The following is a 25,415-nucleotide window of genomic DNA, read 5'->3' as shown; positions in this document are numbered from 1 at the left end:
AAATATTTTTTTTATTTGAATGTCCAAATGAGGCATAATCTGATTCAATATTTCCTGATTTGTGTAGATTTCCAAAACAGAAATCTGGAAATATTGGATAAAGCCTTGTTCAAAATCCGTCTTTTATTTTGTTGACATATTAGAGCCAAATGTTTCTACTGAGGGGATTTGGGAAAAACTCTTTTGCATTACTTCATGAATCATAAAATGCTGTCAGCAGCCATAGAAAAAAAATATATATTTTACATTTTTATTGGAAACCACTATTGCATGTTGCAATGGATTGATAACCTTTTGTGACTTTAGGAGAAATCTCCAGACACAAATAGACACACTTATGTAAAATAAACACCTAAATATGTATTTTAAACGTTTTATTTCCAACAGTCTGAAAGAAATCGAAGATAAAATAGACGAAAATATCAAAATGTACTAGTGCAATAAAAATGTATGTTTTTTATATGTTCATGACACATTAAGAAAACATTATAATTGCTTTTATCAAGTATTGGGACTCATTTGTAATGACTTAGTCAAGACACACACTGAAAATATAGCAATTAAATTAAGAGTAAGGTGATTTGCCGAGAAGTACCGTAGCTGCATTCTCAGTTTACAATGCCTGCTAATCCAACAAACCACAGCAGTCACCTTCACGCTGGGAAATCCTGTTTTAGCCACACAAACCCACCATGAAAACACTAGAATGACTGTAGAAGTCGGGCCAGGACGGAAACTGGACTAAAGGGGGGTATTGTAGTGTCGCACACAAAGGTTAAACAAAAGCTTTATTATGCCTGCATTACTAGAAAAGTGAGCGAAATTAATTTGAATTAAACATTTGAGACCAGACTACAGCTTTGAGCAAAAATACTGTGCTTAAATCACACATACCAAAAAAATGTGTCACATTTTCATTTGAATAATTCCCACCGTGCGTTAACCCCGTTAACCCAGAAGTGTTACATTTGCAAATCCAAACACTTGGGGCTCTCTATTCTTTTATCAGTGAAAACAGCACAAAACCTGTGACACGCAGGGCGCGACTTTTTTTCATGACCGTAAGTTGCAGCTCCGTTGTGGTAGTGTTGGATATATAGGGAAGAATACACCATCAGCAGATGTGGTTTAAATTCACCAGTGCGCTTAGATAACTCTGATGTGCAGTAGGAGAGTGGAGAGCAGTACAATAGAGATCCAGCACAAAAAAGTGGAAACTTGTGCAAGAGGTGCAAAATTTCCACGAGCTATTATGGACTATGGCAATTAATATTTAGCTTGTGGGGGGTCTGACATGTGAGGCTACAGTGCTGCTCTGGTGCAAAGTGCTTCATCGACAGATGAAAGAAGTGGTTCAGTGACATTAAATGAAGAGCCTAACAGCACCAGCAGTCAACTACAGGAGGAGTCTGGCCGAGGGAAAGGTGCACCCACCAGCCGCTTCCTCCTTCACAGCACACAGCCACATGTGGATATCCTCGGAGTGAACAAATTAAGTTATATTTTTTCCTGCTTGGGGGAATTACATCAAAGTCAAATTGCCCTACATATCCAGAGAAAGGGACTTTGAGCCTCAGCTGTAGGTTGACCAGATGAGAATGGGTGAAATTCAGGACAGGGGAGTTGGGGGTGGTCACGTGGTCACAGTGGCAATGAACAGTAAAATACAAGAGTCAAAACTCAACGTTGAAATAGTTTTTACTCCTGAAATCAGCCGTCTGTCATTAGGGAACAAAACAAATGTCTGTGTTGTATGTACCTGTCGGCCAGTCTATCAATTATTATCACAACCTGAACATAAAATACTCCAAATACAATTTATTTGTATTCATGAACTCAAGCGTCTGTCATGAAAACAAACAAACACAATGACTGTGCTTTGACTGTGTCTGCGTCTAATTTCATTGAGCACATCCAACATAAAATACTCTGCTGAATTCCTTTCTCCTGAAGGTGTTGAATGGAAACAATGACTGTGTTGTAACTATAATAATGAAATGAAATTCTTGTTTGATGATTCTATGATTTTGGTTATACAGGTGTTATGCAGTTTAAACAAATTGATACATGTGCCCATCCCCTACATATGAAGTTTCCTTCATATGAGTAGAGAAGTGTCTGTTCCCTCTTTTTTTCCCGACAATTTATTCTCTGTTGATGTGAATGTATTAACCAAAAGGCTGCTTCCCAGGAGGACTGTACTTCCCTGACAGGGTTTTCCTGTCTGTTGTCTTTGTTTGGCGTTCTGTTGACACACTGTGAACTTTGCTGCTCCAAAATAGAAGGAGAGGAGCCACGGTATTCAGCATCACCTGGGATTTCTTGCTTGTCCTTTTCACCTTCCCAGTCCAAGTCAAACGCGACGCGTGGCACATTGCTGTCGTGTTTCCGTTCAGCTTCTGAAATCAAATCACCCGTGCATCTATGGATCCTAATCATAGGCCGGGGCTAGGTTGACCACAAAAATTGACCCGAAAAATTTGGGACAGTCCCGAATAAGAAAGCAGTTGTCCTGAATCCCGAATCCTCCTCATTGTCCCGGAAATTAGAGGCAGAGTACAATTAAATAATCAAATCATGTTTGAGGTTTGAATAGTCAAATAATGATACTGGCAAAGAAAGCTGGAAAGGAATGTTATTGTGGATCAAACGTGAATCCCTAGACTATATATTGTAGATAGATGCAAGTCAGTGTATTAGCATCATTATTTTGGATCATGGGGTGTGATGTACCATTTAATTATACACTGACGCTGTGTGAACGGTGGCCGTACTCGACCGTCTCTGTAATTCACAGCTTTGTAATCACTGCCAAGTTAGAACATGCAGCTGAAAAGACATTTAATTAGCTCTAAGTTTGAAGGCTTTTGCTCATAACTGAACATTCTATTTGCCACCTCATCTCCTTAACTACCAGACCATTTAATTGTCCCGAAAGATAAAACATAGTGAGACAAAGGTAGATTGGGAGGGGGGAGAGGAAAATTGATCACGTTGACTCACAATTTTCCCTCACGGCACTAAATCTTCAGGAGCATCGATTGGAGATGGCTCCTTTACCAGATACCAATAGTGTTTGATTGGATAATAGGAGCCTCATAAATTGTGCTAATGATTTCTCTGGAAGCTGAAATGGTAATCCAATAGACATCATTAAGCTTGTTTTAATTGTACTCTTCCCGGGAGGGGGTACAGACCAAAAATAACTTAAATGATGTTATCTTAAACATGGTTTTGTCCTTTTTAATGGTTTGGCGGTGTATAACATCAAGCAATTTATGTAAATGTGCACCCACTCATATCTGTCACGGGCATAAACAAGCTTAAGTGCTTCACAGATGCTACAGATGTTGTCCTCATTGGGCTCATTTCCACTATAAAGACGTACAGTTTCAGTTGAATATAACCCTGGTATTTTTATGTATAAGATACTGTGTATGGCTATAGACAAGAAACGACTGGGAAATGAATTCATCTTACTTTGAAAGCCCTTTCAAGGGATTCATGGAAGTGATCAAAACTTAATTTCCAAAAGCGATACTATACGCTGCGTCTATTTTTGTCGTCTATTTTTGCACGCCAGTCATTACGGGAATCCTTGGCAGAAAATAGAGGGAAACACAATTGCTAGGTGCTGACAGAAAGCAGATCCATAATGTCACCTCTCCTTTTTCATATTTCCATCACCAACTATGTAATTATGATTGAATTTCTGCCGAGTTTCTCGGCAGAGGTGGTAACATGAGGCTCGTTACGACGGCCGCGTTCCGAGGTCAGAGGAAAGACAAGTCTGTGGGCCTGACCTGTAGAGTCGAGCAGTGTGGCCGATCGCACTGCCTGGTCTGTGTGTACTAACCACTCTACAGACGCTGCACCGAGGCACGGAAGCTGCTACACTTCCCTTCTTTTTGCATTTATCTCCCTCTTCATACGACGCGGCGCGGTTGATTAAACATACAGTGCTTATGGGCCGGTTCGCTATATGCCCCTGCCTCATTGCAGAAGAAAATAGATTGAGACATTGAGATGCCGGTGCCAAGAGGGCTTCTAACAGACTGGCCATGTTTGCTATGGCCTACAGTCTACCATCCCACAAACCCCTTTGGCCAAACGCAGGGGAACTCCTGGGATGGTGCTACATTTTTAATGAAAGCACAGTGTCTGCCAATGTTTATCTGCTTTGATGTTGACTGACGCAGCAGAGAGCAGCCAGCTCTCAACGTAGTCCAGCACGAGGGGGCAGATTGATTCATTATCCTCAGATAACGGAGGCCTGCGTTTGAGGAGTTCATCCTGTAGGTCTGATCTGCTGCAAAAGCGTTGCGCGAGACCCACCGCGCTACCTGCACATAAAGACGTTGCCTCTCCGTTTCTGCACTGTGACCTCTCTGGGGAAATGCATATGAATGCGGGAGATACAAATGCATGTGGGAGTACGCGAGGCAAGGAAATCTTAATTGCATCCTGTTTCGCGAGGTTGTATTGTGTAGCTCCTACACCTCTGAGCACTTTGTATCTCAACGCTCATTGTACCTAGATCCAGCCATTTATTTGTTGTTGTGGGGGTTTTTTTTGTGTTTTCTTTGACAGTGCGTGAATAGGGAATAAACTGAAACTCTTGTCAAATTAAAGAGACAACAAACAGTCAAGTATTTCCAGGACACCACTGTATCTAATGACTGCAACAGATCCATATCAGACCCGGTGTCCCATGAGAGCGCACAAATAACAAATATGGAGTCAGTGCATAATTACTCCCACCAGCGGAGTTACACAGGCACGTGTGAACTGATTTCATGCCAGTGCACAGCAGTGTAGGTGTGCATTAGCAGTGTCTCTTCATGTATCCTAATCCTCAACAGTCCCTCAAGGAGTTTTTCCACTGGTTTCACAATCGTGTATGGATTTCTGTCTGCTTTACCACATATCCCTTATCTGCACTCTCTGATTCAGTTTTCTCAGCCGTCTGTGTAATCTGAATGTCACAGAGTTGTCGTTGACCTTTGTCGCCTTGACATTCGGGTCTTGCTGTTCATCCATTTAGCTTAAGGGTGACACTAGCCACATCTGCACGCCAGTCCACTGAAATGAGCAATCTTCATATGATAGTGGGTTTTTTTTGGGGAGGTCACCAACAGTAAATAAGCTGTCAGTGGGATAAAGTGGGTGTCAAATCGTATGAATAGACAGAGGGGGAAATGGACGCTTAAGGGCCCAGTGAGTTCCAACAGTGACATGGTTTAAAAGAGCTTAATTATAATAAGCTGGAGCATGGAGCAAGTGTTTGGTGGCTTGGGGGGAATCTCTGAGACAGTGAAAACAGTCCAGCGATGGCTACATGAAACGGAGATTGGTCTGTGAAGGGGCCAGTGTAAGAGATGCATTAGTGGAACATGAAGCGTTTTCACCAGTCGCTGCCACACTTCATGAAAAACAAATGATGCCCGCCTCACAAAATATATTACACATAATGTATTTTCCCTTTGTAGAAGTCATCAAACCTCATAACAGTTTATCCATTAGGAGAACACAAACACTTACTGTGTTATTTCATTACGTTTTACAAATGCGAGTTATGCTTTATGAAAACGATAAATCCCGCCATAGATTTTGTATGCCCCAACATCATTTGTTAATCACACTATTGCTAATTAATGGCTGAATTCTTTTTGGCTTATGGTTGACAATGTGTATTGACTCATATAAGGTGATGAAATTGGTAAACGAACTTGAGAGTGGAGCGACACTTTAATCACTGCACTGCGAAGGAAAAGCCAGAGGGGAAAAAAACAACGGAAATATATAAATATATGGAAAATGTATCGATAGTTTTATATCCTTGTGAACTGGTTTACAAGAAAATATTGGAATTACAGTCAGAATGATTTATAATCTATTGTTCAGGCTCAGGCTGTTTAACTCCCTGCCCCTATGAATATTAACACACTGTCTCTCTCTCTTGTGCACTCTCTGTTTTTCCTCCTCACTCTCACACGCGCACACACACACACACACACAAACACACATACACAAATGCATAGCACACAAGGAGAGCTCCTTGTCTAATTTTTCATGAAGATAGCTGTTTTTATGCTAATATGACAGCTGCATTCATTTTCAGTCTTTCTCGCAGAAATTTACTTCCTAATCACATACTCGCTCCTTCCGACTTGCACACACACACACACACACACACACACACACACACACACACACACACATTCTTCTACAATAATACTTCTCCATGTCTTTGAAAAACTGAATCGAAACACTGCCCCAATTGAGGTTTCTAATTGGGAAGAAATAGGCACTTATTTGATTGAGACACATCTGACAGCTCTGAAATGGCGAAGCCCTGGATGGTTGGCAAGCATCAAAACCTGAGACTGTGGCTTTATTCATGAGCACACTCCCACTTTTAATAGACCGCTTCCTTCATTACTCGAGAAGGACTTATTTCTAACCATCAATTTGACTAGGTCATTGGCAAATTGCCGCGAGGCTTCTTCTCACTGAATAGCTAGGTAATTAGAGGCACTCTTCCATCCACCAGGTCATGTTCAGACCTTTCATACGGCTTCTAAAGACAACGAGGTAATGCAGCGAGACAGGAAATAGCTGGTTTGGAGGTCACGCAAAGGGCATAATTGGACCAGTCAGTCAATAATGCTGCCGGCTGTGTCTGCCTTTGAGGCTGTTAATGAAGCGCGAGAGGGACGAGGAGGTGCCCGCCTGGCACGCTGGTTACCTGGGCACCGGGGACACGACTGCAAATTCTCAAGCATTCACTTGTATCTCCTCCCTCTAGAGGTGAAGCACGCAGTGGCAGTAAAACTGAGTAATCGTGCGGCATTATGAGGAAAGTGGTGCCTACCTCCCTCATTTCTGCTGAATTTTCCCCTACTCATGAATTGACATGAGTGTACTTAAACCCTCAGACAGGGCTGAGAGAGCTGTTCGAGAGTGATATGTTGCCCGGCGCTTTGCAAAGTCATTATTAAGCACGTAATAACACTCCAGATTGACGGTGCTGTGTACACACGGACCTGATTTTCGGCTTTGCTGTGTTAATAATGTTTGTGTTAACAGTCAGTGGTACACAGTTTTAAGAACGATTACACCGCTAACATCTTTCTTTCCTTTTTTTTTCTCTCTCTCTAGCGGGAACAACGTACATATTTGGGCGAGATGGTGGACTGATCACATACACGTGGCCGCCAAACGACCGTCCCAGCACGAGGGCAGACCGGCTAGCCATTGGTTTCAGCACGCACCTGAAGGATGCTGTCCTGGTGAGGGTGGATAGCTCCTCTGGTCTCGGAGACTTCTTGAAGCTCCACATCGTAAGTCAAAAACGTGCTTTCAAGTGTGGTACACCAAATGACACAGTGCACACATTACATTGAAGCCAGTAAAGCCCCTTAGACATATTTTCTCAATCAGCTTTTATGAGTGATGGGATAGCTATGCTTTTTTTTGTGGGAGGATCTGTGGGAAAAAGATTTGGGAGCAATTAAATCCGGATCTAGTTACAAACCACCCCAAACCAAAACAGTCCTAATGAAGCATATTTAGTTAATGTCTACAAACATTTTTGCTGCTTATTTTGAACATTTCATATTGTAAGAAAATACTGTAGATTTCACAGGGGCTTGAATGGTGATGGTTAACTATGGTGAATTCTATAACCACAAAATAAGGAGGGAGTCACCTTTTAATGGCAAGTACAGCATGTATGACCAACATTACATTACTGTTGTGTGGTAAAAAACAAAAAACCCAAACCCTCCTCTTGCCCACGTGTTGCAGATGCTGTGTTAGTGCAACAGCACCTGAGCATAATGATGTGGTGATAAGAGTTGGTTCCATACACTGCACCTCTGACCTGGACATAATTCTGCTTGCTACCACATGACCTTCCTCTCACTAGCACCCATTTACTGACAACAACGAGGATGCTGGCCAGGAGCAAAATTGCACACACACATATACATACATGGAGCTACAGACCGGCACACACACACACACACACACACACACACACAAAATTGGTCTTGAAGTTTGCCTCAGCCCGAGCTGCCCACACACTGATAATCACACCTACAGTAAGCATGCAGTGACATAAGTAGGGCTGTCCTTAGGACACACAGCGGCCGTGATGCTGCTCTCATGAGACACCTCCGTACTGTCTGTGTGTGGACATTCTTTGTCACCTGATTTTTTTTTCTCCACAAGCCTTCAGGGCCAAGTTAATTTTTATTTATTTTTTGCCCCTAATTTAAATTTTAGGGTAAATTGCCAATTTAAGATGATACATACTTTTACATGCACAACATTCATCTGCAAATGCCACAAGGGGACACAAACAAGATGTTCAAAATAACATTAATCGGAGTGTTGGTGTGAAAGGACCGATTTTGCTCACTGAGATGCTCCACTGCAGCCCGTGTGTGTCCTGTGGCTTCCCGGGCTCTTTTCCACCTGCACAAAACACCTCAACAGCGATGACGCAGGCGAGGTTTGCTTCATACACCAATTCATCCGAGTGATGCATTGAGTCCTGTAAATGAAATGGTACAACAAGGCTCATCTTAATGCAGTGTTAAATTGAAATACATACAAATTTACTCACTTGCAATACATCATGCAGCCTCGCTTACTTATTTCCTAAGAGTTCACAATCTTTCGCAATCCGTTGAAGTATTTGGTGAATTTCCGTTCGGTCCCTTTTGACAAGCGGTCAACACTGTGGTATGCCCCCGGTGCACTGCAGCTTGTGAACATCTGTCCCATATGTTATAACATTTCTCTCTCTTGCACTGGAGCCAATGCACAAAGAGAGGCTTGCCGAGGAAAGACATTGTTCACACAGTATCTTAATGGATATATCTCCCACGGTCTCGGCCTGTAGTCCAGGCCTGATGTTTTGCCAGCGATGAATGCCGGAGGTGAGAGACCTGAGCCACACAGACGGGTGAGGTGAAAGAGGGGAGTCTCGCATGGAATAACGAGGCTGTGAGATCATGCAGCTTACAGCAGATACATGCTTAGCCCTGTTGATGGAATGCGCAGCGTTCAATTGACATTTTACCGGGAGAAAAATGTTGATAAGGCATGTTCTTACAGCAGGGGCAGTGGGTTGTGAGAATCCCCTCTCCTCTCGCATCAGCAGTCACTCTGAATTCCTTCCTCTTATATATTAAATTATTTATTTATTCATTTCCTCACATTAATCTCGGGGCTTTGTGAAATGTTGCATTTCATTAGAAAAGGAGAGGAGCACGAGAGAAAATTAGTTTTTAAAGAGACAGAGTGGGCCGCGAAGAGGCGGAAGGTCATGCACTTGATTTTTGTATGTTGAATATGAGAAAAGGGTTTATTTTGAAATATTCCTTCAAATAAAAATTTAAATAACAATTATTCATTCATTCATTCATCGTCTACCGCTTTATCCATTTAAGGGTCGCGGGGGGTCGCTGGAGCCAATCCCAGCTAACATTGGGCGAGAGGCGGGGTTCACCCTGGACAGGTCGCCAGCCTATCGCAGGGCCACATACAGATACGGACAATCATTCACTCTCACATTCACACCTACAGTCAATTTAGAGTCTCCAATGAACCTAACCCCATTCTGCATGTCTTTGGAGTGTGGGAGGAAGCCGGAGAACCCGGAGAGAACCCACGCATACACGGGGAGAACATGCAAACTCCACACAGAAAGGCCCTGGTTGAACCGGGATTCGAACCCAGAACCTTCTTGCTGTGAGGCGAAAGTGCTAACCACTACACCACCGTGCAGCCCTAAATAACAATTAATGTGTTTTAAAATAATTGTTGCAACTCTGAGTGTCACACACTGAAATAAGGTTGTTGCTTTTTTATTCTGAGCTATGTGCTCCATCTAAATGCAACAATAGCAGAAAATGAAATCACAATACATTATGAAATTGGAATACTTATGATACAAACCCTCTAGATATATGCTTCACGCTTCTGTCTTCTCCTCATTAATTACTGTGGAAAGGACGTGTTTTACAGCACTCCATTAAACACAATGAGCTGTGCAAAATTGCTACTTTGATGCGTCTTTTATGCCAGAAAAGCAGCACCCAGCTAGTCACCTGTGAAAATTATTTGGTAGAACTGTACCCTCAGTGGATAATACCGTAATAAGGAATATTATGATAATATAATCAGTCTGTGGCCTAATTTGCTATAACATTGTATTGAGGGACAGTTAGTTTCACCCACAGTGGCCAGATTGTCCTATTTCCTAAAGTAAATTAATTAAAGAAGTGAGACAGACTGTTGATGTCCATTATTGAATGTGTAAAAAAAACTATTTATGGAGTTGTTAGCTCATACAGAGATGCATACTTTGCAAACAGTGTATTAATACGGCTTACTCCCAATAGTATTCCCCTCATTCCTTTCATTTACCTCAGCTCTGAGCATGAATGTCTTAGGAGTGTATCTTCAGCTGTATGAGATGGGATTAGACCAGATTTCAGTATTTACCCCCCACCCCCCCCCCCCCCACCCCTTCCTTCTTCATCCTCTACATCCCTTACCCCCCTAATCTCCTGCTCCCATTTCATGATGACAGGAAACCCAGCAGGGCTTGAAGGACGCCATCTCGGCTCACACTCTCCAGAGGGAATTTTCTGAATAATATGTGGAGACTATGATTTAAATGCACCTCAAAGGAATTGTGATCCTTCCTCCGCCTCCCCTCACTATCGCAGATAAAAACAATGACTGTGAAGTCAGCGAACCATCAAATGTACGACTATCACTTTCTTCGGGCTCATTACTGTAGCGCACATGGAAGCAGGGCTAGATTCATAATAATGTTTCTGCCGTTTCTCCAATTACGATTCTCCACAATCCCTTTCACTTTTGCTAAGGTGAAGCATATATTCATGAGGCCATTTGAACAAGTAGCCTATCTTACAAGTACGTATGACTTGTCTGCATATGATAGTGTGCCCTGGCAATGTATGTACATATATAAAAAATGCACTATTACATGAATGTTAAATCCAGGGAAATGTTCACAAAAACATTATGCAAAACAGGGAATTATGGATGTAATGATCCTTAGTCGGTCTCTGCAGTAGGGAAATCCATACAGTAGAAGAATTGAAACAAAGTTTATAAGTCGTGGATGTGCAGTACATTCAATACATTTTACCGTGTAATGTCTGGAAAATCTCAGCGCAGAATATAAATGTAGAGGTAGATTTTATCCTCCACAAAGGAGATTTTTGGCATTTTGTTTTTTTATTGGGAGGGGGGGTTTCCCGCAAAAACAATGGTTGTTATTGGCAATCCATCTGTACATTTTCTTAAGAAGCAATTTACTCTTTGTGCTCTTCCTTCTTTTTTTGTTGTTGTTGTCAATGAGCAGCAGTGACAGTGACTATCAGATGCTCACCTCAGTCTCAGGCAGGGCCCCGAGGGGCCACTGAGCTTGTTTTTTGCTTCCTCTAAATCTCTGTGTGGGGGTCTGGGACCATTCCAAGCACTTTCTTCTTTCCCTTCTTCTAATTGCATGCATCCCTTTTAGAAAAAATGCAAAAAAAACAACAACAAGCAAAGAAGGCACTCTGGCTTAGACACACTGAAGTTAATGTGTTCCATAGAGCAGAGAGAATGGTGGGGAAATAATGACTTATCTGGTGGGGCATTGCTCCCCTCGGTCCTCCTTTAGCTGACTACAAGAAAGGGGGTTCTCCTTCTGATGGAAGACACCTTTCATTGCAGTTTCAACTCCTTCTCTCTACACTATTAATCATGTAAAGGGGCTTGAGAAAAGGGACCACCAAGCCCACTGTCAGAGCAGCTCCACTTGCAAGTAAGAAAATGTCATCCGATATTTTTTTTGCAACTCACCTCACAGTTGGAGCTCAGATTATGCACCATCGCGTGCTTCATTAAGTGAAAATACTACAGGGTGGTGTGATGCTGCAGGTGAGATTGTTACCTGGGAGAGGTGCTGCAGGTCTCAGGAGAGAACTTGTGTCACGCTATCCCCAATACTCTTATTAAAACGCCTGCCCAGGGAGAGTATCTTCTTCTCATCCAATTCTCCTGTGCAGGTCTCAGGCCCAGTAATTACCTCCCATGCACGCTCTGCACACAGACATAGAGCAGACCTGCGTGTAATATCCCCAGGACTCACTGGCATACAGCTTTCCTGTGGTGCTTGCTTAGTCACGGCACATCAATCAGTTATTAGCCTAGGGAGACAAACAAATACCATGTTATTATTATCATCATTATTATTATTTTTATTACTATGTCTTATATTCATGTCTACCATAAATGGACAATACTGATGCTGAACTGTGTGCACGCAAATTGAGTATTTAATTCCATCCCCAGCTAAACGGTTTCAAATTATGCTTATTTGTTGGGTGTTATTGTTGTGTTGCCACCTCACACTTTGTAAATGCAGAATGTTTAATCTGCTGTTGCTATGGAAACAATTCCAGTATAGTAATGGGATTGTAGTTTTAGTTCCATGGCGTTGACATGCTTTTTAAAGTGGGTTAAAAATGTAGGACCTAATTTTATTTCCAATTGCAATATCACATCTCTGCTCAGTTTGCTCACAACTCAGTCGTGCATGTGAGACTGTTCGGACAAAACGGAGACAAAACTAAACGGAGATCCTGGTTCACACTGAAGGAGTGAACTAATAAAAATGTTCCAGATTTTGAAAGTTATATATGTGCAGCTTTTCCCGCGTCCACAGTGTTCCGTTGCAATTTTACACAAAATATGTCAGGCCTGGCGAAAAAGGCTGAGCCAAAGTATTTTGGTATTAGAGAAACAGTGTCCGAACACGGATTTGCCCCCATTTAGATTGTTCATCATTCAACTGTCATGCTCTAATGAGCACAGGGTAGGAAGTCGACACATGTGATTTGACTTTCCACGGTTTGTGCTGACACAAGTCACTCTTACTTCTGAAGTTTCCCCCGGCTCACTGGGAAGATTTCTAAAGACTGCCGGAGCTGCTAAACCTTCTCCGTCCTTCTTTCGTCAAACCATCCAAAAGCAACAGAGCATGTAATTTGAGGATTCGCTGTGGATTCGGTCACACATACATGAACAGGGAGGAGACTGAAACGGGACCGGATAATACTCCTCTAACACATCCCTTTTAACGTGGTTAAGACACGGAATTTGTCCTGAAATTGTTTAAGTGTCAATGAACAGTGGTAATAGTATGATGACGGCACTGGTGACTATAGCATTGATTTCATGTCAGCTGTGACCGATTGTGGCAGAAGCCCGTATGTGAGAGTAAAAGTTCTCCTACCTCTTTTAGTCATAGACGGGGCAGCCGCTCGGCTCGGATGATGCACCTGACCTCGAAGAATCAAATCTCATCATCTCCATATTGAGAAGGGACAGCTCTAGAATCACCATTACTCATCTTTCAATTCCAATCATTTCTCAATTTGTTCAAGCTCTTTGCCACTACAAAGCCAAGTGGTCCATGAAGAGGGATGAGGGTCTGCGCGTGTGTGTGTGTGTGTGTGTGTGTGTGTGTGTGTGTGTGTGTGTGTGTGTGTGTGTGTGTGCGTGTGCGTGCATGCGAGAGAGAGAGAGAGAGGGAGGACGATTTGTGTGTATGTGTATTTGAGAGGGCAGGACAATAATGTACCTTCCCTTTTATTAGTGTAACAAATCACAGTGAGTACAGCTTGTCATTCTCAAAGCTGTACATCAATACGTTATAGGCTTGCCTCATACAGAGCAATATTGCCATGGCTAACGTGGAGTAAATTTGATTTCATCGTCGATGTTACACTGTGAGTCATGTTTGCTTTTCGCTGGGTTACAAGGTTAAAGGCGTTGACATTCTGTGTATCTGTTATTGCAGTTCAAGGGATGCATTGAGTTTGTTTTGGCCCAGCCCTTCCTCACGTGCATCCCCGTTGGACATGCTGTCGTAAACCGTTCAGCCTATTTTACCACATCGACTGTTCACGTGTTCAGAATTCTTTAATCTCATTTATTTTAAATACCAAATCTCCGCATATCTGCGTATGTGGGCTTGTATGCAGAAAGAGTGAGTTTGTGTGTTTTGGGGGACTGGGGCGGTGCAGCATGGCGTCACTATATCTGTTGACTTTTGACACAGCTGCCCCAGCCCTCAGGGAGGGATAAAAATAGTCTATACTTTTTCTAGCTCCATTACAGTGAGCAGAAGTACAGAGTCTCCCTACGCACACATATGGAGTTTATTTCTCCAGAAACCGTCTGCGATGTGCATTGCTCATGTTGTGGGGACCTACATCTGTTTACACAGTCAAACTATGGAGACTTATCTTTCGTGCAGGGTCAAAAAACCCTGCACAAAGTCCCCATAACGTAAATCATCACATTTTGAGGTGAAGCCATGTTTAAAGGTTAGGGTAAGTTTAGGTTAAGGTCAAGGTTGGGGTTAGAGGAGTGCTGGTCATGGTAAAGGGCTAGAATAATATCTCCAGGATATTAATGTCAATCAATCAATCAATCAGACTTTATTTATATAGCACTTTTCATATCAATAAAATGTAACATAAATTGCTTCACATCATTTTTTTGACTGAATGTACAGTACATACAGTATGGGCAAGTAGACTTGCTTGAGTTTCTTGAAACACTATGTACACATGAAGCTACCATGACCTGGATGACTAAGAAACACATCATTTTAATTTTTGATCGCTTTGACATTTGTGCGCGGCCGGTAAAAATATTCTACATCATCACTGAAGTTTCACAGACAACGAGGGCAGTTGACCAGCTCGGGGGCTGGCACTGTCGGCGCCCGTCCCATCTGTGATTTGCAGAACTCCCTATGTTACTCCCTGACTGTGTATGCACTCTGCACATCAGTTACTCCGTGTCCTAAAAACGAGTCATGGAGTGTAAGATAAAGCGCCACCTTTTTAAATATCGTGGATGAAGACAAAACTGAGTGTCAAATTCACAGATAACTCTGTAGGTTTTAAAAAATGACTAAGTGTATAATGTATAGTGGATGTCACTGCTACTGTTGCTAATAAGCCTCCACTTAACTTACTTTTCCCCCATTGCTTGGTAGCTTGGTAGCTAAATACAAAATTAAAAGTATTTGATGACTTTCTCCAATTTCTTAACATTCCATAAAAGGGACATGCTTAAATAATTAATGGGCGATAACCAAATGCAGGCTTTTTAAATGAGCAATGAATAAATAAAACTTTGTTTTAACATTATACAGAGCTAAATTGCTTAACAGAGCAGTTTACTAAGGAATTTGAATAAGGGAAAATATAATTTATAATATAATTTATATACATTTTGTCCTCTTTCAAAACAAATATTTACAATAGCTGAAGTATAATTTCTGTACATAAAAAGTGAGAGGAAGTCAAACTTCTCTTCTTTTTTGATAAAAACACACACAATATGCCAAGTTAGGCCTGCTGGTCTTTACCATGGTTAAGAAAAAGCAAAGTCAATTTAGGGCCAGGCCAAGTCTGAAATTACAATTACTCTCGCATATATCCCCGGCAAAGAAAAATCTTACCGGGTGCTTCCCGGCTAATTATTCCATAATTGTTGTCGTTACTCTGTTGTTGATGCATCCACGGTGCTTTGTATGGGGTTGCATAAAATATTAAACAGACAACTCGCCTTGGTCAACTTAATTACCTTTTTCATTCCTGCATTGCTCTCATCTCCAGCTCCCCGTGCTTTCCATCCAACCCTACGAGCATGCTGTTTTTAATTATGTACTGCTGTGGAAACATTTTGTAAGCGTGGCACAGTGGGTGAATTGGTGTATGCAGTTGGTGGTCTAGCTCAGTTAATTTCGCTGCCTGATTTATGATATTTTATTCTATTCCCTTTTTTCTTTATCCGAGCTTGTTGTATTTTATTGAGGGGACTGTATTTCCAGGAACAAGAAAATGATGCTCTACTGTTACAGTTTGCTTTCACCAATTAACCACACGGACTCATAAAACATTAAGAGTAAATGAGTAGCAGGAAGCTACAGATTGAGAGGCAAGACATATCGTATGAACATATCGTATGAAATCAGCACAACTGAAACCAATCTGGAGCGGACTGGGCTTGGTGAGGTGGGGAACTGTATCCGCTTTTAAAACGTCTCGGGCTTCTTGGAGAGCAACCACATTGTCAGCAGAAACACTCATCCTCCCCGTGTCCCCTGCTATGAATAATGGATATAGTGACCCAACCTATATCCTTCATCGCTACCGGTCAATATTACTCAGGACCGACTTTACCCGGACTTTAACTCAGACTATACACTCAGCAGCACTTGACATTCAAGTTAAATATTGCAAGACTTGTGTATTCTCTTATAATTGCTCATAGGAGGGGGAACTGTGTGGCCAGAGTCTTGTCTCTCGGCTGTAAGAGAAAAAACATTGCAGCAAAGCACCGTTACGGAGCCTCTGTGCATAGATGGCTTATTCCACTGGCTCATCAGGAAAAAGGCTTCTTGTGTGTGTTGAAGTGCACATGAAAGAATTTCTCTGCCTCTCTGCCACAGTATAATGAGAGCTGCGCGGCGCAGGCCAGCCGTGCTGTCCATGCCAGAGCAAACAGTCCATGACATGTCAGCAGTCTCGATGTGCAGTGCAGCTCACAGGGAAATCGAACCGACAGGCGCATGTTGTTCCTTTGTCCTCGTCTATCCCTCAGGTAAGCGCATGAGGTGAGAAGCGCACCCCTGGATCCGTGGCCTCGTTCTGCTCAGTTTACCAATCGTGCAGCGATGCCTTATCTCCGAAGAGAAAAGAGATGTTGCAGGGCAGAGTTTTGTTTATGTTGCAGTAAATGTTGCTCCGTCGAAGAGGTGTAAAACTTTATAGCTCATTCTGCGGGTCTTCTAAGTAGCTGGAATGAGTTATGGTTTGGTATGCTTTTCCCAGAAGGGCAACGCAAACACCTTGACAACAGTAATTAAAAGTGCATGTGAGGCCTAATTCATTTTCTTCTCTTCATCTCCTCCCTTCGCTTGGCCTAATAAATCAGTTATGCTTGAAGTATCTGCTTCGCCTTAACTCTTTAATTCACCAGTGCATTTTGCGAAATAGCCTTGTGTCTGACAAGGAGCTGCTATAAAAGATGTAGAAAATTGTTGTGGGAATTCTGTGTCTCTGCTGGATCCACACTGAGCTTAACGCTCGAAGTCAAAGTTTTAATCTCCCTTTCAGGGCTGACGCATTATAATGTCTGATCAGGTGTGAAGTAAAAACATCTACAGTAGGCGCTGTACAGCGTAGGCTTTCTATGCAAGTGTTGCTTATAACTTCTTTCATTGTGTATGACTTTACCTCTGAGGAAGCTTAAGAGACATGTCGGCAGTGAAGTGCAAAATTAGAACAGGTTCACTATGAGAGCAGTTTAAAAGAAATGGGCTGGACATGTCATCCAAGTCTTCACTTATTGTCCAAAGCCTCAAAAAAGCCACCTTTGAAATCAATTCCATGCCCGCCCATGCCCACTCTTTCATCTATCCAGTCATTTCTGAGGCAATTACAGGCCAGAAAGCCGTTATTTATGTGGAAAATGTAACTGCGATTGAGCAGCAGTGTCGCCCACCCCCCTCCTTCGGTCAATAGCAACACAAATCGATGGCCAGCCAGTCAGCGAGTCTGTGTGAGTTTGTTTTTTAATCCATAAACATCCACTCCATAAACTCACAAACCTCGGTCGTCACAGCCGTTATTATGGTATTTCCAAGCTGGAAGTAATTGTATAATCATTACCACTTCATGAAATCTTAATAGGTGCTGTAGAGTAGAGGCAAAGGTAATGGCATGAGCCAGGAACTTGTGACTCCATCAGTAGTAAAACAGATGGCGGAAGAAAGTTCTGTGTCTGTCTAGAACTAACTTTTAGCCTCTTTTTAATTGTTTGCTATCTTTAGTGTGATTGTCCTCAAGATATGACATTTACAGCTTACAATTCATTTGATAAAATAGGTAAACCTTATCTCCATCCTTTGTGAATGGCCCGGAAAGTGTGTTGTCCGGGGCAGAAGCCCCTGGTACGGTCTCCAAAGCAAATATGGGGAGGGTCCAGTCTAATAGTGATTCAGACCAACCCTAATGATCTGGGCATGTGGGCGCTGTGGGGCCTCACCCAGAATAAAGACACTTCTCTGGAGCCAGACCTGGGAGGGGAGTTTGATGCCAACTGTTTGGTGGCCAGGTCATGGGTCAGGTTGCCGGGTGGCAGGCAAGGGCGGGATCCTGGGTGAGCTGACCCCCCGTGTTACAGACTGTAGTTCGTAGGAAAAAGGTCAAGTAAAAAAAAAAATGTGAATGTTGCAGGTGTGAATGGCAACAGGAGCAAGTAGACACAACAGTAGTGTCACATGCAGACCTGGTGGAGGTCACAAAGATAAGCAAACATGACATTATTCATCAACATGTAATTGTGTGTGTCAAAGTTGGAGGGTTGGCCTTTTATCAAAGGTGGAACCTGACAGAGAAGGTTGATATCTCTCAGCTCCACTTGGGACTTCTCAGCACACCGTGGGAAGAGGAAGAGGTAGTGGTGGGAGGAGGGAAGCAGCAGCGAACCCGTAGCCCCCGCGGCCTTATCGCCCTGTCGTATTATTTCACCACAAAGAACCACAGGGACCTTATCTCGCGCCCATCTCCCTGATAAGGTCTGCTGCCACAAACAAAAATAAAAGACAAAAGGGAGGTCCAACAGAACAAGATGACAAAGCAGTGCGAGCCTCCTTCAATGTGTCGGCCTTTTATTACCTTTCCCTGCAAGATGACTGATAAAAGCCCAAAGACAATGAGGGAGGGAAAGACCGCAGATAAGTTGGAGGAAAGAGAAAGGATAAAACTGAAAAGATAAAGACTGTGTAAGGACCCAAACATTTCATTAAAGGAAAAGCCTGATGTTGGCACAGAGGGATGAGGAGGATACGATGAAATGAGGGGGGTGGTAGGATTAGGTCTGGAGAACGATACAAGCACAAACACACACTCACATGAGTTCATGTCCACCCTATTTGTATGTTCTGTTTCTGTGTTTTCTGTGTTTTGGGAGAGCCACTGACAGGTTGTCAGGTACAGCCTGGTCTTCAGAACCTGTGACCAATTGTTGCCGCCTCCGTGGCCCTCAGACAGCAGTATGCATGCATGAGTGTATCTCTGTCCCCCTCACTGTGGAAAGTTATTCAGTGAGTGTGTGACTTCATCTTTTTTTATGGGCTAGATCAGGCGTGAATGCAAGATCTAAGTCTGTGCAGACGCCCGCCGTGGGGGAAGAGGCACAGTCCACAGTCTTTTTCATTGTTCTTTATTCAAATGGGCTTTGCTACAGTCAATAGCAAGAATGACTAGGAGATTAGAAAAAAAGCAGTGGAATACCTTCTTCCCCTCCTCTCCCTCCGCTCCTTCAGGCACAGTTTCAAGTCAGCCTGGACATAGAGATCCAGACAGTTCTAATGCACAACATTTATCATCATGGCAGTAGCGCTTGCCACCCTGGCCTGATCACTCCCCCTGTTATGAACCACAGCTCCCGAAGAACGCTGAGTCAGGAACGGCCTGAGATCAGATCAGCTCTCCAGCATAGTGCCATGAGTTGTGTTGGCCCAATTTCTATGTCACAATGTTTTCCCTTTTTTAATCACATTGTCAAACATGAGACACAGACAGTATGGTAGGACTTTACTGCACTGTACTGCCGTGTGTAGTTCATTACCCCACATGTTCCCTTCCGATAATGGCTATACCCTGTTTAAGTTTTAGATAGCCAATGACTACAATTACAGGACAGACATTCAGTGAAGCCCGGCAGGAAGCCATTTTCATTCCCCATGAAATCTTGATTTATTTGTGGTGGTTCTGTTGAGGATGGTGGGCAGTTTCTCTCATGCTGCCTGCCGGTGCTGAGGACAATGAATTTTCAGTAGACACCTAGAAATCAGAGTTATAGTTGGCTGTGAAGGACAGATCACATGGGAGCCTGCGCACGAATGCTTGGTGTGAACATGTGTGTGTGCGTGTGTGTGTGTGTGCGCGTGTGTGTGTGTGTGTGTGTGCGTGTGTGTGTGTGTGTGTGCGTGTGTGTGCGTGTGTGTGTGTGTGTGTGTGTGTGTGTGTGTGTGTGTGTGTGTGTGTGTGTGTGTGTGTGTGTGTGTGTGTGTGTGTGTGTGTGTGTGTGTGTGTGTGTGTGTGTGTGTGTGTGTGTGTGTGTGTGTGTGTGTGCGTGCGTGCGTGCGTGCGTGCGTGCGTGCGTGCGTGCGTGCGTGCGTGCGTGCGTGCGTGCGCGTGCGTGTGTGTGTGCATGCGGGTGTTTGCCCTTGTGTGCATCAGTGAGTGTGAATTGTTCAATAAACTCATCACAGGCCTCATAAAGAAAGCTGACATTTACAGCAAAGCGCAAAGGTCAAGGAGCTTGGCCTGATGAGATCATAATGGAGGGGAAGGGGGTTTTGCCCCAGCCACCTGAAGAAATCAGGAAAAACATGGAATGGGAGAATTATAAACAACAGAAAATAAATGTGAGAGGACCAGAGGGCAAATTCAATTTCAGTTCCACAAATGTAAGGGTTAAGTTTTAGGCTTATCGTGATGAAATGCTTTATGTACAGTGATCACTTGGACCGGTGATTTGTGATGCAACCAAACTGTGGCTGATAATGTAGATCTAATTAAAACTCCCAGAGTGGGACTGGAGCGTCTGTCTCTGCCGACCCACACACACCGGGCACAGCCATGTCCTCATTAGCACCAACGGGCCTTGCCGACACAGCCTTAAAATGCGGTAGAAAGGGAAGAGTGCTTGCGTATCCTGAGTTCTCAAACCAAGGCCTGACTGCTAATGTGAGCTGTATCTAGAGATAAAGCTAATGATGACAGAAACCTAGATAGGAGGGAGCCATCAGGCTTCAGTGTTTGAAAGAACCACAGCTCTGCGTTTGGGGACTGAACGTGTTGCCAGATTGGCAGCTGAATCTTATGGGCCTCTCATACCTTTGATGAAACACTGAAACTGGTGAGGAAGAGCTGACAAGCACATCCCTTTGGCCAAGTCCTGTCTTTTTTTTTTCCCCCTGCCTCTCTGTTGTCTGACTGTCAGATCTGTGAATTTTTGTGTTGTGCGTGTGTGTAAGAATGAGAGGGAAAAGAGAGTAAAAGAAAGCGAGAGAGAGAGAGAGATTGTCTGCGTGCCTGCTGCGGTGTGTTCTGGGTGAGCAGTCGCCTGATGAACTGCCTGTTCCAGGACCAATGCTCGTGCACACCCCAGCCAGTGAGATCCTGGTGTTGTTGTTGTGTTGGTTTACAATGCCCCCCCCCCCCCCCCCCCGCACCACAACTCACAGAGCAGCCATAAGAGGTTGGCAGACCCTAATGGAAACGTCATCTTCCAGATAAAAGATGGCTGGGCCTTGATGACAGGGGGAGTTGGAAGGTGTATAATAAAAGACCCATTTCCAATCAGTTCCGAAGCCAATTTAAGAGTGCTGAATGAAGACAGACCCTGTCGTAGACAAAACGAAAGGCTGACAGTCACTCATGGCGGTTTTCCAGTTTGTCAGGTAAAGGGATCTTTCAATACACCACTCCATACTCCTGCCTCGAGTGGGACAGGCGGTAACTCAAACCCCAAGCTTGATTCGGGAATCAAAAGTCTAATGTGCACTTTCATCATTGTTCCTCCGAGTTTTTCGGTCATGCTCCGCCGCGCCGCCGCAGTCACGCTGCGAATGTTTTCCGGCTGCTGCCGAAAATAATGCATTCCTAATCTTTTTTCTAACCCAGGTGGTACCACTTACTGTGAGAGTATTGTGATAATTGGTTGAAAATGGAGAGAGTAGTGCTCAGAATTATAACATTTGCTGTAAATGGAATGTTGTTCTTCTTTTTTTACTGCATCAACTGTACTGGGTCCCGTCGCTAGGTTACAAAACAGTGCCTGTGTTGACTGGGTGGTCATCATTGCAGAGGAGCAATCATTTAGTGCTGTTTGACAGATCAGGTGTTGACACTGGAACCTGCGCCAAATGTGGCAAAAGGCTGATTCTCTGCAGGCAAAAAATATATATATATATGCTGAGACTGAAAAGAGACTGAAACTGTAATATAGGTAGAGAAAACGTGGCGCTCCAGGTCAAATAAGCAGACTTAAGTTCTGACTAGAGGGAATTAATGAACCTGTAGTCTAGCGTTCCCGTTTTGACCTGCTGAAGTCAGTAATGGGAGAAAATCTCAGCAACCGGCATGTGAAAGGCAACACACGAGACACTTGCAACCAACACTGACTTGCACACCAAAACGCACAGCCGGCTATAACTGTTGTCATATCGTGTTTATTGCTCAGGAGCGCCCACATCTGCTTATGTAATTGCCGGACCCTCAAATGTGCTGTGTAAAAAAACGTTGGCGCTTTGTAGAAAAAATGCTATCAGACCCATGGCACCTACACTGCCACCGTTTTATTAAAGGGCCACCTGATAGCTGCTCGAGTCTTTCATCTCAGCCTGTCCCACTCCTCCTTTTGTCGCCATCTCCGACCGCAAGGTGCCAGAGGAGGAGCTCTGACACCGTGTCAAAATATTCCGTCACATCTCCGCACTGTATTAATGGACGACGTCCAACACGAGCTGGAGAAATGATTATGGAAATGCAGGCTTTTATAAACAGGCATAATGCCTATTTTGCACGTGCCCAATATAATCATACTTATTAATGTAAGTGCTACCAAAGTGATCTGTGTAAGCATGTTTCCAAAGCAGTTATTTTTTTAATAGTCCGCTGTTCATATAGCTTGTCTCTGCATACACTCACTGTATGATGTCGTGAAGGTGCCTGTGCGGTGTATACATTTGCATATTTATTGCCTGAGGCCTTTGCATAAGTGATATTCCCTCAAGTGTGCAAGATGGACAGGAAGCGCTTGCGAACACACCTACCTTGGTGATCGAGAATGTAGTTTCTAAGTTCCTCACCAAGAGAAATTCAGCCATTTTATTTGGAAAGGATTAAGCGGTGTTCACTTAATGTTTTGCTCGCCTCAGGTGACTGCAAAGGATTTTTACTCATCATATCCATTGTGTTCACACAAACTGAACTGAGTTGTGAAATCGCCATTCCTAGTGGGGAACTTTCTTTCAATTTGTCAGCATTCTCAATCCCCCCAACTTCTCAAAGACGACAACACGGATGTGTCGTTTCTCAAAGCGGAATTGGCAGTAACTTCCCCTTTTTTATCTTGCAATGCGGATCTTTATTTCACATATTTATGGAATCTGTTAGTTATTATCATCCTGTCAGGCAGACTGAGGAGTTTGTCAAAGAGAGACAGGAGGGCAGGAGACGATGCTGCAGTGTGGCAGCCATCTTACAGAGGAGCCTTCTCATTTCAAAGGCTTGAACGTGTAAAAGATTCACAACAAAGACAACGCATAGTCATTTATGTCAGCCCCTCCTCATTGCTTGTCTTCGTTCCACTGGAACGTACAGTGTGATACTGTAACTTTCTCTCCCTCTCTCCATTTTCCCATCTCCAGTATCTGTCTTTATCTTTCTCTGCATCTATTAGAAGATTAATCAGGCCGTCGTGGCTCTTCTGAGACGAACTCTGCTGATGGTGCAGGAGAGTCTGGTGGAGGGGTGGCAGCCATTAGAACATGGCAGCACTTTGATCTGCTGGGCGGATTTACAAAATTGCACTTCTAGTTTCTGGTTGAAGGGAGAAGGTTTATACATGCAATGGAGCTGTTAGGTTATTCTTGTGTTGTGGGTTTTTTTTAGTTTTTTTTTGAGGAAATGTTTTTGGGGGGAACCAAACGATTTTTGGGACAGTTAGAAGAGAAGAGCTCTTCCCAACTGGAATCTAAAGGCTCATGTATGCTGCCTTTACCTACGAAAAGAGAGATGTCCATTTCAGACGATGCCCACATACTTCCATGCGTCCTTTTACGTCGGCATGATTGTTGAGCGATTGGCTACACTGCCGCCACCGCCCACCATTTCCGGTGGTACTGCTCCGTTTCGTCCGATCCCTAAGCTTTCAGAAAACCTGCATAAAATTCCGGATGAAATGAACACTGAGCGTGGACTGGAGGTTCTGTCCATCTGCAAATCCGTATCTAATGTTGAGTAAAATGAGCCTTAAGTCCGCCTTTCACTTTTTACTGATTCTTCAAGCAGCTTCCTCTGTGAGGCACACATAAGATAACAAACTCCTACATGCCCTCCACATTGTCAGCGTAATGACTACAGAGCGATATATCTCCTGTAACTGCCACCTCACCACACACACACCTTGCTCTGTCAACTCAGCTTAATTAGCTGCAACGATAACGACCTGTAGTGAATTATTGTTTTTAATTATACAATTTTACCGCCTCTACAAATAAGATCAGTGTTTATGGGCTGGATAAGGGGCAGTCAGCAAGGAATCATTTACTGTCAATTTCACCCTCCGAGCTGAAGTGAGGCCGAATCAACGTGCAGCCGCCGAAAAGAGAAAATTAAATCCAATTTTCCATTACCATGATAAAGTGATTACATCACATCAGAAAGTGCCCTATAGCTAAGTATGGAAATTGGAGCACATGCATGTGCAGGCCAGCCCGCAGCACCCACTGCCAGGGGCGCCTGTCTCTGTGCATATCAAGTCCGCCACACAAATACTGTACTTGCCTGTTTCTCTCCTTCTCATAGCCCCACACACACACAGACATAAAGAGTCTATTGAGCCATCACATGGATTAATGTTTGGTAGAGTGGGCTTGGATTTGCTGGCCCCATAACAAGGTTCCAGCTCTTCCCCTCTGTTCCGATATCCAGCCTTCATGGCCACGTTACACCTGGATGGCCCTGGAAGCTTTTTATTAGACTTGCATGCAGGAGGCCTGGCGCGACCGCCCCTTTTTTTTATTCATATTGCCTTCTTTCCAGATTCTATGCTCATTTTAGCCCCGTGAACCCCTCCGTCAGGGCAGTGCACCGACTCAATTGCACACTCTTCTGCATGCTTGACAATGTGCTCAGTGGGACATTTTTGTACATGCACAATTGTGGGTGCAGAGGCATTCAGTGTCGTTCGTTACTACTCATGCTTTGCTGCCATTCCCAAAGGAAATCAATTTAACCCGGCCTGATATTCTCTGGACGGTACTAGGTCCTAAGAAGATTGTTGCATGATGACGATAACGATGATGTCACATCTCCCATTTAGACTGTATTGTTTTTCAGACGCAAAAGAAAATCTGTGCCCCTGCAGGAGCTTGATGCTCTGTTGTGAATTCTGAGTGCACCTCTGCTGAAATACTTCTAATTTGCTCGCCGATTTCCGATGCCCAAAATGAATGAAATGTAATTGTGCCTCATCCTCAAGGAGCAGACGAGCTCTTA

General features: G+C 43.5%; 1 protein-coding gene across 31 annotated transcripts in view; it reads left to right on the top strand.

Moving 5' to 3' along the window:
• Nucleotides 1-25,415, top strand: part of LOC118283604 (neurexin-1a) — a 231,974-nt gene that overhangs the window by 146,147 nt on the left and 60,412 nt on the right. For all 31 annotated transcript variants that reach the window (XM_035605752.2, XM_035605794.2, XM_035605776.2 and 28 more), the window contains one exon: nt 7,162-7,343. In XM_035605752.2, coding sequence (XP_035461645.1) covers nt 7,162-7,343 — 182 coding nt within the window. The remainder of the gene's footprint in view (nt 1-7,161; nt 7,344-25,415) is intronic.

This window comes from Scophthalmus maximus, chromosome 10 (assembly GCF_022379125.1).
Source record: "Scophthalmus maximus strain ysfricsl-2021 chromosome 10, ASM2237912v1, whole genome shotgun sequence".
Classification (NCBI taxonomy): domain Eukaryota; kingdom Metazoa; phylum Chordata; class Actinopteri; order Pleuronectiformes; family Scophthalmidae; genus Scophthalmus; species Scophthalmus maximus.
Note: the sequence above shows the minus strand (reverse complement) of the source record. Positions and strands in the feature narration are given on the sequence as shown.